Genomic DNA, 14,453 nt, shown 5'->3' on the forward strand with positions numbered 1-14,453 from the left:
GTTTTTTTTTTTTTTGGGGGGGGGTGTTAAAATATACTCGTTAATTTAGGTTTTTGTTTAACACTGATGAAGTTGACAATGCTTTTGTAATGTGCACAATACACTAAAGAGAGAAAAACACATTTTGAGATTTTTATTGGAATTTTTTCAACGAATAGTCTTCCTATTAATTTCAGTATCGCAGAGGTACGAATCTGTACTATTTATTTTCTTCTTTCTCATGTGCTCGTTTTCTGATTTAGCTTCCATTTACCTTTGAGTGATTTTGATAAGCTAGGTTTCTTATTCCGCGACCACTTTTTTCCTCCCAGACACAATCTCTGATGGTGTCAGATGAATTTTTTATTGTATGGATTTATCTACTTTCCAGTTTCTAAAAAGTGAGATTGACAGACGGCTTTCCTTTCCTTGACAGTTCTGCGTGTAAACTGCACACAAGCCACACAAGGAACTAAGAATCCGTAGGGGAACCAGGGATGGTTGCTTGAGACACCAACACGGACCTCAAACCCTAGAGCTAAATCCACAGTTCCCCGCAATTCCTAAGAATTATTGGTCGCGGGGCCTCATGGGAAAGGTAGTTTTTCATTATTGCGTCGGGCCCTGCACCGCGTTTTGCGCATGCCTCATTTCGTCTGCTGCCTCTAGGACTCCGTCTTCCCTGGTTTTATTCAACTCCTGAGTTGGTCGGGTAGCAGAGTCTTCGTAGTCTTCTGTGGTCAATGCGACACGGCTGGGGATTGACCAGTGAACCCTGAAAGGCTGGGCAAGGAACGAGGGGCCCCGAGAGCGGTCAGCGGCCGGTATCTGGCGGTAGTAAGGAACCTTGTGGACCCCGTGGCGGGACCCTGGGACTGCGGGGTCTTTGTCAGGATGTGAGGCCCCGTCACTACAGATTCAGTGGCGCGCTTGTTGAAGTTGTGTGTGGGGCCGCGAAAGGAGGAGGTGTGCACAGGAGGAAGTTTACTAGGAGCTCCTGGAGAGGGGGCGATGCTGCAGGGAGAGCCTGCGTGAGAGCTAAGGGTTCTTCCAACGCCTTGCGTGGGAGTTTGGACTCGTTAGTCACTACGGATTTCTTATCAACTTTGTTTAGGCAAGTTCTTTTTCCTTGGTTCTTCATTCTTTAGAGATTATGAACTGCTTCTCTATTATGTTCATCACTGCATCTTGATATGTGCTGTTTTTCTGTCTTAATTCTCCTAAAGTTTAGGAAGGATCTACAAGAATTATCTTTTTATTTCATTTGAAAAGGAATAAGAAAAAACCCTAAAGGTTTTTGCATCTCAGGATCATACTTTGTTAGTGGCCAAAACTATTTTGAGATCTCCTGACTCCCAAGCCAATCCTTTCTACTTTGTCATTTAAGTGAAAGGAAGTTTCTTATTAAACACATGTTGAGTAACAGCAACAAAGTTAAATTTAGAATTTTTTTTTTTTCCTCGTGAAGCATTGCTTTTTGTGGAGTCACTAATCAAAGGTTAAATAACACTAGTAGGAAAACTGATAGATATCAGTCCAGAGTATTATTTTACAACTGTGAAATGTTGATGTTACTTCATTAGATGTAGTAATATAATTGACCGGTATTATTGTTTTAATATTTTTGTGAATCCTTAGTATTCACAAGAGAATTCTGTTGAGATCCATAGGAAGCAAATATTAACTTTCATTCAGAAAAAAAAAAAAATTGTGCACATGAGCTACATGATTATATTAGAGTCAGGTGGTCTTTCATCATTCCTCCTGATTATTCTGAAGGGTCAGTGGAGTGTTGGCATTATTCTAGGTTATTATTCATTAGGTCACTGGCATCAGTAGTAATTATTATTCATTGTGTCATTAGGCAGGTTACAGAGTTAGCAACATTATACAGCTACATGTTACTTCTCAGTTACATGTTACAGTTAACAGTGTGCAATGTTAGGACTTTTGTGAAGCTCTTAAGAAAGTCCATTGTTTAAAGTTACTGTTTTGTGGACAGGTTCAGGCTTAGTGGAGCTTGGTAAAACATTGTGGTTGTCTAACAAGAGAGTTCCATTATTCCTAGGAGCTGTGTGCCTGAGATCAATTCTCCCACAGGAATCATTTTATCTAGTGAATGAGTGTAGCTTTTTAGGGCAGGAGAATTCATGAGCTGCTGAGCAGGCCAGATCTTTTATGATCCCATTCCCTTTTTGCTAACTAGCTGTGTCTTCAGAGTTGTCTACATCTTTCCAAGAACAGCACAAGATGAACAAGGTAAGTTGTATGTTTATTTGTCCTTCATGTTATTTTACAATGGATTTTGAAAGATTTGTAAGAGTCAATGTGAAGATGAGAAAATTGTAATAGATAAAAATCCAATTTTGCAGAAAATATAAACCAACAGATAGGTTGTCGCATTGGCATGTTGATATATACTGACTATATAACCTTAAAATCACTCAGGTGAGCTGCAAAATGTCTCTTGGGTTTTCAACCATCAGGGCAGATGAGTTTTGCAGCAGAAGACTGAATCCTATGAAAACAATGGTATCTTTCTGAAAGATACCTTTTGTTTTTAACAAAGATACATAGTGAATAACCTTCCAATAATAGCCTTATATTAATGCAGTCTGTTTCCTTAAACTGTTCTTCAGCAGTGTCATTAGGCAGGTTACAGACATGGTTCAAGACATGGTTCAAATAGTGTCAATTTTCTGAATGGTCTTGTATGATTCTGGCATAAAACTAGAATGTTGAGAGGAAGAAATGGCCTGTTATGTATACCTGTAACATAAACTTTACATAGCTATCTTATATTAGCCAGGTTTTGTATATAGGTTATGTAGCATACATTTCAAAGTTGACATTCTGGTAAATGTTTCTGAGTCTCAGTCACATTTCCTCTCATAGTATGTAGTATTGTTTCTACACTTTTTTTTTGGAGTTTATCTAAATAAAGGTCAATCAATGACTAGATTGTGGTTGCATTCCTTGAATAAGTGCTACATTATCCTACTGATTTTTGTCCTTGGATGACTCCTCTGTCAGTATCTGATAGCATTCTTTTGATGCTTTGTTTCTGGAGTCTTCCTTATCGTGTTCAGTTCCAAGTTTTCATACTTTGTCTTATAGTCTTGTTTTGTTGAAATACGTACATTAAAAACATATAGCTGGTGGAGCAATACTGTTTATTATTTTGAGTGCTTTTAAGTGTCTTCAAGCTTAGATGATACACATTTTCCCTCCCACTTCACCAGTAGCTGTTAAGAAATCAAAAGGGGACAGAGGAAAGTTGCAAAAGCAGAATGAATGACAGAATAGCAGGATGGCAGAAAGGCAGAAAGGCAGAAAGCCCCTTGTCCAAGCTGCCAGCTTTATTTATATCAATAGGTTACATTAGGTTACTGGCATCAGTAGTACATTATTATTCATTGTGTCATTAGGCAGGTTACAGAGTTAGCAACATTATACCGTTTATTTCTCAGTTACATACTACAGTTACAGTGTGCAATGTTAGAACCTTTGTGAAGCTCTCAAGAAAGTCCATTGTTTAAAGTTACTGTTTTGTGGATAGGTTCAGGTTCAGTGGAGCTTGGTGAAACATTGTGGTTTTCTAACAAGAGAGTTCCTTTATTCCTAGGAGCTGTGTGCCTGAGGTCAAGATTGAGGCTGATAAGACTCTAGCACAGAGCCTCCTCAGGAAGGGCATTGCCATAGCAGCTAGGCACTGCATATGTACTAGTTATCTTACTAGTTCCTGGGAGAAACTGCAGAATATTCCAAGTGTGGAAAACAGGGTGCCTGTTACCACCCCCCCCACCCCCCCAGGAGTTTGCTCACCAGAGGAACGCTGTCCTGTACATTTCCACAGCCAGAATCCTTACTAATAATTTCAGATCTGCTCATGTGTAGTTTATTGTTTCTTGTATTTTATCAATGTTGTGATGTTTTGTACTTTAGTTGCCCCCTGCCTTTCTTGAAAAGATTGGTTCTATAAATGAAAACCTGATCATATAATATGCTCCTCTCTCTTCATTGGCTCTCCTCTTCCATAGCAGTATTTCCTAAAATAAAGAAATGTACCCTAGAGATATCCAAATCAATCCATTTGGATATTTTGTACTGAATATCCTACAGATGTTATAATAGATCCCAAATCTTTCCATTTTCTATACATCCTAATTATAGTCTATAACTTGAAGGGTTAGAACCTGGAATATGTATTGCAGTGAAGTAAAATGTTAGACATTCAAATTTGTGTGTGTGTTTGTGTGTGTGTGTGTGTGTGTTACCCCTGGGATTAAACTCCAAGAGCATTCTTCCTCCGAGTTACATTCTCACCCCTTTTAAAAATTTTGGGACTCACCCTCCCAAGTAACTGGGATTATAGGTGTGCACCATTATATCTGGCTATCTTTCTACATTTTAAAACCTAAATGAGAATTAAAGTGAAATTCATAAGAAATGAATTGACAATTTCTGTAATTTGTGTTAATTGGTAGTACTCAAAAATATTCTTGCAATGGTCATATACTGTGGAGACTATTAGTCTAAAATTACTTCGTAATGAATTCCTTGAATACTTCCATGGCAGTATCTCATGACAGCACCAGACCATGTTCTCATGTCTTCCTCTGCCATTTGCCCTATTGCTGATTTCTTCAGTGTGTAAAGTTCCCTGCCTTTGCTTGTGCCATGTCTTGTAAAGAATACTGTATTACTCTTCAGCCAAAAGCTGTGCTTCAAAATAGAACTCATCTTGCTCCCAATTTATATTAGTCTATCTTGTATGTACTTTCACTTTCACATTTACAACATATTCTGTATATATTATGTTTTTTTTTTTTTTTTTTTTTTTAAATCAGGTTGTATGGTTCTTAAATACAAGAAGATTTTTAACAGTTTTTCTATTTCCAGCTACTATAATAGTTCCAGGTACATTGTGAGAACTTGCTAATTTTTTTCGCACATCAATTCATACCTTAATGCAATAGTAGAATATTCCTATTATTGTTTCTCTTTTCCTACTGATATATAAAGCAAAAACAAATATCCTGTAAATCATCTTAGTAATTTGTAATCAATAAACACAGTGAGGATCAGTTCCATATGTCTTTTTCCATGTCAACTAATTATGAACATTTCAGGTTGAACAGAAATTCCAGGAGTTAGTGTCATTTAACGACGTGACTGTGGGCTTTACCCAGGAAGAATGGCAGCACCTGGACCCTAGCCAGAGGTCCCTGTATAGAGAGGTGATGCTGGAGAACTACAGTCACCTTGTCTCTGTGGGTAAGACCTGTTTACTTACTGTGTAATTCCAAATAGCATTTATTTATTTCTTTAATTATGAAATATATGGGAATTCTATTTAGTTTAATAATATTTGAGATTGGAATTCAGAAACCAGTGTTGATTGATCACTTATGGGGCATCGAGGATAGTTGTGTTCATCTCTCTAGTAAAATGTTACAATGGCAGTGGGTTTTCCTCTCTGTCAGAGGCCCTGACATCTAGGCTGCCAGCCAAGTCCATAATTATTTCCTGTTGATAGGGTATTGTGTGACCAAGCCAGAGGTGATCTTCAGGCTAGAGCAAGGAGAGGAACCATGGATATTGGAGGCAGAATTCCCAAGCCAGAGCTTCCCAGGTAAGTTAATCTCTATTGTACAGAGAAACATCAAGAGATTTATTATTTTCTTGTAGTTAATTCAGGGGTTGGCAATTGTGGAACATTTTTTAGAGGACTTAATCCTTACTGATTCTTAATTCAAACCTCCAAACACCATTCTCAAGTATTTTTTGATTCATTTAAAAACTAATTTCTATTTTTAGACCTGCCCATTGTCTAGTCTTTGCTTGTCTTATGTTTACTGTTGTTTTTCTTGGTTACTTTGTGCTTCTCAAAGCAGTTTCAGTTGCCCACTTTAACTTCCATTGTTCTATATTCCTTCTGTTGTCACACATTCTTTAATATACTCATTTTTTGACTCAACAAATATTGAGTTCTTGCTATGTGTTAGTCATTTTCTAAGAACTCAGTATATAGTAGTGAAAAAAACAACGTCTAAATGAATTTATACAAGTAGTACTAAACACAAAACAGATACTTATGTATAGTCAGTGTTCTGTGGTGATCAGAGGAAACCTTAGTGCAGTTAAAGTTAAAGCAAAAACTTTAATGAAATGATGATATGAGCTATGAAGACTGCGTTTTTTTTTTTTTTTTTTCAGTAAGGTGAAATAATAGCTGCTGAGCCCATGAACAGGAATGTGCTTATGTGTTTCTGAGGAATAATAAAAAGTCACAAGGACTTTGGGGAGTGATTGATGGAAGGAGAAATAGCTGATGATGTCACAGAGGTAGTTACTATACAGAAGATGAGAGAATCATAAACTCTGTTAAGTAATTTAATTTTATTGATGATTTTCTGCAGATGAGCAATGTGTGATGTATATTGTGTAAGACCTCTCTCAACTCTATAGAGAAAACATTGATATAGATAACAAGGACAAAGAAAGTTCATTAGTTCAAAGTTCTCCTTATGAGTGATTATGATGACTTAGACTAAATTGGAAGGCATGGAAGTAAGAAGTAATTTGATTCTCTTGATATATGGAAAGAGGGGCAACAGAAAAAGACCTCACAGTTGTAACAGTAACAGATGGAGAAGAGAGAGGTATTTAAAGTATTTGAGGAAGAAATGACTGAAATCTTCTCAAATTTAACAAAACCATAAAATTTTTCATTCAAGAATCTGAATAATATCAAATAAGATAAATCCAAAGAAATGCATGCTGAAGGCACATGATGATCAAAGTATAATTATTAATCATAATTAATTTATTAATCATAGTTAAATCCAAAGGAGAATTACCTGTAGGAAGTGACAACATATTTCTCATCTGACACCATGGTGACTAGAAGAAAGTAGTATCTTTTTAAGTACTGAAAGAGAATAACATCAAACAAATATTCTGTCTTGTGAAATGCAGTTCCATTATTAGACAAAAGCTAGCAAATCTACCTTTAAGAAAATGGCTAGTTTTCTAAATAGAAAGCAATGAGACTTGAACCTTCAGAAAAGAAATTGAAAGTTGGCAAAGATAGGGGTAAAAGTAATAGAGTAACCCTCTTTTGAATTTCTGAAATTATATTTGAAGATTAAAGCAAAATTTATAGTGTCACATGATTCAGTGCTCTCTGTAGAAGAAATATGTAAGACAGTTATATTTAAGACATGCGGAGGGTGAAGTAATTTAAATGAAATTGAGTTTTCTACATTTCATATGAAATGATAAAATATTGATGCTGTTAAAAAGTTACATAGGTAACTAGATCAACTAACTACTAAGAAAAACTATAGAACATGAAATACTTAGTAACACCAAATATGCATTGATGGAATATAAGAAAACAAGAGGAACAAATATGAGAAATATAGAAACCAAATAAAATAGGAGTCAAGTGACAAAATTTGTCTTAAATATAAATGATTAATATATATTAGATAAAATACATATTGATGGTAAAGAAAACAAGAAGCATTACTATAAAATATGTTATCTGTAGAAAACTCATAGCATAGTTACCAACATAGTTTGGTTAAGATCTTGAAAAAATAAGTTATACAAAATTAATCAAAACAAAGTAAGAACGGTTCTGTAAATTTCAGATATGGTAAACTTCAAAATCTTTCTTCCTAATGGATGCCTTTATTTCCTTTTCTTTATTATTTTCACTGGCTAGAAGTTATTCTACAATGTTGACTAGCATTGGTGAAAGTAGGAATCCTTGTCTTATTCCTGATGTTAGGAGGATATCCTTTATTAAGTTGTGGAATTTCTATAAATGCCCATTATCATGCTTAAGAAGTTGTCTTCTATTCCATATTTCTTAGTATGTACCATGAAAGGGATTGCATTTTGTCAAAGCCTTTTCTGCATCAATCAAGATGATCATGTGTTTTTTTTTTTGTTTCTATTAGTGCAGTCTATAACATTCATTTTTTTGTGTTAAAATACATTTCTGGGGTAAGACCCATGTAGTTATAGGATATAATCCTTTAAATATATAGCTAAATATATGGTTGAATTTATTTTGCTGGCGTGTGGGTATGTGTGTGTGTGTGTGTGTGTGTGTATAATCTACCATCTATAGTCATAGAGGATATAGGTCTAATTTTTTTCCTGTATTTATCTTTATCTGGCTTTTGTGTTGGTAATAATACTGACTTCATGAAATTAATTAGGAAGTTATTCCTACCTTTCTAATTTTTGGAAGAATTTGAAAACTGGTGTTAATTCTTTAAATGTTAGGTGGAGTTCATCTGTGAATCTATCTGTTGCTTAACTTTTTCTGTTGGGCATTTTTTGATTACAGACTCAATCTCTTGTTATAGAGCTTGTGAGATTTTTCTGTTTCTTGTTGAGTCAGTTTATTTCCAAGTATTTATTTCATCTTGGTTATCTAATTTATTAACCTATGACTCTACAAGGTATATTCTCTTAATTCTTTGTATTTCTTATAGGTTAGTAAATAATATCTCCATTTTCATGTTAGTTATTCACGTTTCCTCTCTTTTTCTCTTTAATTGTCTAGATTTAAGATTTGTCAATTTTGTTTATTTTCTCAATGAACCAACTTTTGGTTTTGTTGATTCTCTGTATTGTTACCCTGTTTTCTAGTTTAGTTTTCATTTCAAGGTCTGTTTCTAATCTTTATATCCTCTCTCCTGCTAGCTTTGGGTTTCGTTTGCTCTTCTTTTTCTAGTTACTTAAAGTGTAAAGTTAGGTTATTGAATTGAGTTCCTTATTCTTTTTTTAGTATAGATTGTATACAGCTTTAAATTTTCCTATGAGTACTGCTTTCACTGCATTCCATAAATTTTTATAAGTTGTGTTTCAGTTTTCATTGGTGTTTCTAAGCATTTTGTAATTTCTCCTGTCCTTTGACCTGTCCATTAAGTGTTTAATTTACATATATTTGTGAATCTTCCAGTTTTCCTTACTATTATTATTAGTTTCATTCCATCATGACTAAAAAAGAACTGTATAATTTCAGTGGTTTCAAATTTATTGAAACTCTGTGTGGGGGGAGGGAGGCATATCATGAGGTTTATCCTGTCATATTTATTGGCTGTTTGTATTCTTTTGAGAAGTAGCTCTTTCATTCTTTTGCCTGCTTATTGATTGGGTTATTTTTTGTTGGTTTTGTTTTTTGGCTGTTAAGTTTTTTTAGTTCTTTACATATTCTGGATATTGATGCCCTGTCTGAAGAGCAGATGGCAAAGTTCTCTCATTCTGTAGGCTCTTTCTTCACACCCTTGTTCCCATTGCTGTGCAGAAGCTTTTTAACTTGATGTTGTCCCCCTTATTGATAATAGGTTTTACTTCTTGCATTTTAGGAGTCTTGTTAAGGTAGTCAGTGCCTGTGCCAATATGTTGGAATGTTGAGCCTATGTTTTCTAGTAGCAGTTACAGTGTTTCTGGTCGAATTCTTAGGTTTTTGATCCACTTTGAGTTGACTTTTGCCAGAGTTAAAGATAGTTTCATTCTTCTACATATGGATATCCAGCTTTCCTAACATCATTTGTCAAAAAGGCTATCTTTTCTCCGGTGTATGTTTTGGCACATTTGTTGAGCATCATATAACTGTATCTCTGTGGATTTGTCTGTGTCTTCTCTTCTATTCCATTGGTGGTCTTGTGTGTTTTTATGTCAGTTTCATGCTGTTTTTGTTACTATATCTTTATAGTTAATTTGAGGTCTAGTACTGTGATGCCTACAGCATTGCTATTCTTGCTCAGGATTTCTTTGTCTATTTGGGGTCTCTTATGCTTCCAAATAAGTTTTAGAACTGATTTTTTTCTAGTTCTGTGAAGAATATCATTGGTATTTTGATGGGGATTGCATTGAATCTGTATAACTTTTTTGGTTATACACCCATTTTGACAGTGTTAATTCTTCAAAATTTTTTCTTTCAGTGTTCTTTAGTTTTCATTTTAGAGTTCTTTGACCTCCTTAGTTAGACTTATTCCCGATTGTTTATTGTTTGTTTGTTTTGTTTTATTTTTTGAGGTTATTAGGAATGGGAGGATTTTCCTGTTTCTTTTTTAGCAGATTAATTACTGGAGTATGGGAAAGTGATTGATCTGTGTATTTTGATCATGTATCCTGCTACTTTGCTAAATTTCTTTGTCAGCTCTAGAAGACTTCCGGTAGAATTTTTTAGGTCTTCAAAATACAGGATCATGACATCAGCAAATAGATACTTTGACTTTTTTTTTTTTTTCCCTATTTGTATCCCTTTCTTTCTCTTGTTGGATTGCTCTGGCTAGAGTTTCAAGACAATGTTGGATAGGAATGGTGAGAGGGAACATCCTTGTCTTGCTCCTGTTTTTAGAAGAAATGCTTTCAGTTTTTCCTCTCTATATTATTTAGTATGTTGGTCTGAGGTTCATTGTATATAGTCTTCACAATATTGGACATTAGAGATAAGTTCCTCTATCTCTAGTTTCTCTAGTGTTTTGAAATTGAATGCATGATGGACTTTGTCAAATACATTTTCTGTATGGAGATGATAATGTGATTCTTGTCTTTTACTCTTATTTATTTGGTAAATTACACTTATTTAAATATTTTGGTTGAATAAACTTTGCATCCCTGGGATGAAGCCCACTTAATCATGGTGTACTATCTTCTTGTTTTTGAATGTGGTTTTCCAATATTTTAAGGATTTTTGGATGTATGTTCGTCTGGGATATTGGACTGAAGTTTTCTTTCCTTGATGTGTTCTTTGTCTGATTTTGTAATCAGGGTGACACTGGCTTCACAATAAATTTGGCAGATTCCTTCTTTTTTATTCATGGAATAATATGAGAATTGTCATTAGTTCTTTAAAATTGTGGTAGAGCTTGACTGAGAATCCATTTGATCCTAGCATTTTCTTTGTTGGAAGGCTTAAAATTGCAGCTTCAGTTTCATTGCTTGATATTAATTCATTTAAATTTTCTATATCCTCATGGTTCAATTTGAATAGGTTATATAACAGAATTTCTCAGTTGTCTTAAAGATTTTCTAGCTTAGTGGAGTTTATATTTTCAAAATAGTCTCTAATAATCCTCTGGATTTCAGATATGTCTTTAATTTATCATCTCTAATTTTTGTTGATTTAGGTCTTCTTTTTTGGTTAGTTTGGCTAGGGGTTTATCAATCTTGTTTATCTTTTCATGGAACCAACTACTTTTTTTCATTGTTTTTTATTTTCAATTTTATTAATTCCAATTCTGACCTTAATTATTTACTATCTCCTACTGATTTTGCTATTATTTTCTTTTTCTAGTGCTTTTAGGTACTACATTAGATTATTTATTTGGCATTTTTCAATTTTTAAAATATAGAAGCCCAGAGCTATTAAGCTTTCCTCTTAAAACTGCCTTCGTATTGTCCCAGAAATTTTGGTATGTTGTTTCTCTATCCCCTGATTTCATGTGTGATTTATTGCTCATTTGAAAGTGTGTTATTTAATCTTGATATGTTAGAATGGCTTCTATTTTTGTTGTTGATTTCTGGTTTCATTTCATTATAATCTGATAAGATGCAAGGACATTTTCTGTTTCTTGTATTTGCAAAGCTTTGCTTTGTACCCTAAAATATAATCTTTTTTAGAGAAAGTTCTATGTGCTGCTGCGAATAAAGCGAATTCAGTTGTTGATGGATGAAATATTCAATAGATGTTTCTTAGGTTCATTTGATTAATAATATTTTAGTACTAAAGAGTGTTTACTTAGCTTATGTTTGCAGTGCCTATCTAGTGGTGAGAGAGGTGTGTTGAAATTACCCAATGTTATTGTATTGTGATCTATTTGATTTTTTTTATTGAGAAGGGTTTGTTTCATATATGTAAGTGCACTGATATTTGGTTCATAAATGTTTGCAATCATTACATCTTGTTGTTGGATGATTCCCATAACCAGTATGAAGTGACCTTCTTTGTCTCTTTGATTTATTTTGGCTTGAAGACTACTTTATCAGATTTATTTTGGCTTGAAGTCTACTTTATCAGCTACCCTGCTGGGTTTTTGTTTCCATTTGCATGATGTATCTTTTTCCATCCTTTTACCACAATCTATGGATATCTTTGCCTGTAAGGTGAGTCTACTGTAAACAATATGTGGTTGGGTATTGTTTTTTCTTTTCTTTTAAATTGGTTCTTTTTAGTTTTATATGACAGTAGAATCCATTTTGATATAATTATATAAGCATGGAATATATGTTTTTCTAATTATGTCCCTAGTCTTGTCGATTTACATGATGGTGAGAGTCTTTGGGCTTTGTTCATATATGTAAATAGGAGAGTTATGTTATATTCATTCCACTGTTTTTCCTTTTCCTATCATTCTTTTCACTTCATTCCCCTTTGTCTAATCTAACGAACGTCAGTTCTTCCTATTCCCTCCCTTATTGTGGGTTAACATCTACATATTGGGGAAAACATTCAACCTTTGGATTTGTGAGATTATCTTATTTCACTTAGCATTATAGTTTCCAGTTCTATCCGTTTACTGGCATATGTCATAAAGTTATTCTTAATGGCTGAGCCATCCTCCATTGTGTATATATACCATATTTTCTTTATCTATTTATGTGTTGAAATGCCCCTAGGTTGGCTCCATAGCTTAGCTATTGTAAATTGTGTTACAGTAAACATTGATGTGGTTGTATATTGATTTTAAATCCTTTGGATATATATAAAGGAATGGGTCAAATAACTGGGTCAATTCCATTCCTGTTTTTTTGAAGAGTCTCCATACTGCTTTCCAGAGGGGTTGTACCAATTTGCATGCATCTTGTTTTTTTAATCTTTTGATTGGAGAGTTGATAATATTTAATTATTATTATGGAAAGATTATTTTTATTTCCTGATATTTTGGGTTATTTCCAATGCTTACTTAATTCACACTTGATTCTTTTTTAATTAGTTGTACTAGTGTGATTTGTCCCTATACTGATTTCATATTTATTTTTCATTTCTTATGCATGGAAATAGTCATTGTGTCTTGTAATATAGGCTTTGTAGTTATGAATTCTTTTAGTTCTGGCTTATCATGATAGAGTTTTATTTCATCTTCAGTTCTGAACGCTGCATATAACAATCCTGGTTGGCACCCATTTTTTTTTCAGGGCTTAGTATATATTATTGTAAACCCTCCTGGCTTTTAAGGTCTGGACTGACAAGTCAGTTGAAATCTAAAATGACTTAACTCTAAATGTGGCTTGCTGATTTTCTCTTGCAGCTTTTAAAAATCTTGTATGTTAGATATTTTTATTATGTTATGTCTTGGAGAGGATCTTTTTGATCTTGCCTATTTTGGTCTTGTGTTTGAATTTTAATCTTAGTCCTAAGATTTGGAAAACATTCATTGGTAAGATTGTGCATTCCTTTAGTTCATATTTTGGAGCCTTCTACCCCAGTGATTCTTTTATTTTATCTCAATGTTATCCCAGATTTCTTTCATATTCTGGTCATGCTCTCTTTATTTTTGACTATTTTCAAGATTAATATACTTTGTCTTCAAAGTCTGAGAATCTGTCTTCAGAGTGGTCTAATCTCTTGGTAATGTTTTTCATTGAATTTTTGATTTGAGGATTTGTTTTGGTTCTTTTACAGAATCTCTCTTTATTGAAATGATCTTTCATTTCCTGTATTTTCTTTTTAAAATTTTTTTGATAGTTGTAGATGAATAGAATGCCTTTATTTAATTTGCTTATTTTTATGTGGTGTTTAATAAAGATCAAACCCAGTGCCTTTATACATGCTAGGTAAGTACTCTGCCACTGAGCCCCAGCCCCAGCCCTCACTTCCTGTATTTTCTAAGTACATTCCTTGCATCTTCTTCTAGCTCCCTGAACATTTTAACTGAAAACTTTCAAAATACTTGCTCTGTCATTTCCTCCACTGTGGTGTTGCTGAAATGTTGTGGGCTGTTTGAGGTGATTTGTTCCCTTCCTTGATTTTTCATTGTTTGCATCTACATAAATGTTGGGATGATTATCACTTCTTCACTTATGTAAGGGACTATTTTACTGCCCCTGGCCAGCTTGGGCAGCCACACTAGGGTTACTTAAGTGAATTTTCTAAGGTACCAAATAAAACACAGACACACAATTTATCTTTAATTCAAGCCCTGGGATGGCTCCTCTGCCCTCAGCCTCAAGCTTCCCAAATGGAAGAGCAAGGAATATCACGAGAGGCTGGTGAGAAAGAGCTAGCACATTTGGGAGTGGTCTTTTATTGGAGAAATTCTCATTTTTTAGAAATTTCCATCCAAAAAAGGTCAAGAGGGGCAGAGTTACAAGGACAGGAAAGGTAACTCAACCCCTGGGGCTGTAGGAATGCACACCTATGCATGAAGACACGTTTTGGACATTTTACGACTTCCAAAATCAGAGCTGCCATCTAGGGCCACTTTGATGCTGGCCAGATC

General features: G+C 34.4%; 1 protein-coding gene across 1 annotated transcript in view; it reads left to right on the forward strand.

Annotated features, from left to right (window-relative positions):
• Positions 1-1,069: 1,069 nt before the first annotated feature.
• Positions 1,070-14,453, forward strand: part of Znf33b (zinc finger protein 33B) — a 36,842-nt gene continuing 23,458 nt past the window's right edge. Inside the window, exons 1-4 of the mRNA XM_027947925.2 lie at positions 1,070-1,093; positions 2,186-2,238; positions 5,112-5,256; positions 5,519-5,614. Coding sequence (XP_027803726.1) covers positions 2,230-2,238; positions 5,112-5,256; positions 5,519-5,614 — 250 coding nt within the window. The 5' untranslated portion in view covers positions 1,070-1,093; positions 2,186-2,229. The remainder of the gene's footprint in view (positions 1,094-2,185; positions 2,239-5,111; positions 5,257-5,518; positions 5,615-14,453) is intronic.

The sequence above is a fragment of the Marmota flaviventris genome, chromosome 4 (genome assembly GCF_047511675.1).
Source record: "Marmota flaviventris isolate mMarFla1 chromosome 4, mMarFla1.hap1, whole genome shotgun sequence".
Classification (NCBI taxonomy): domain Eukaryota; kingdom Metazoa; phylum Chordata; class Mammalia; order Rodentia; family Sciuridae; genus Marmota; species Marmota flaviventris.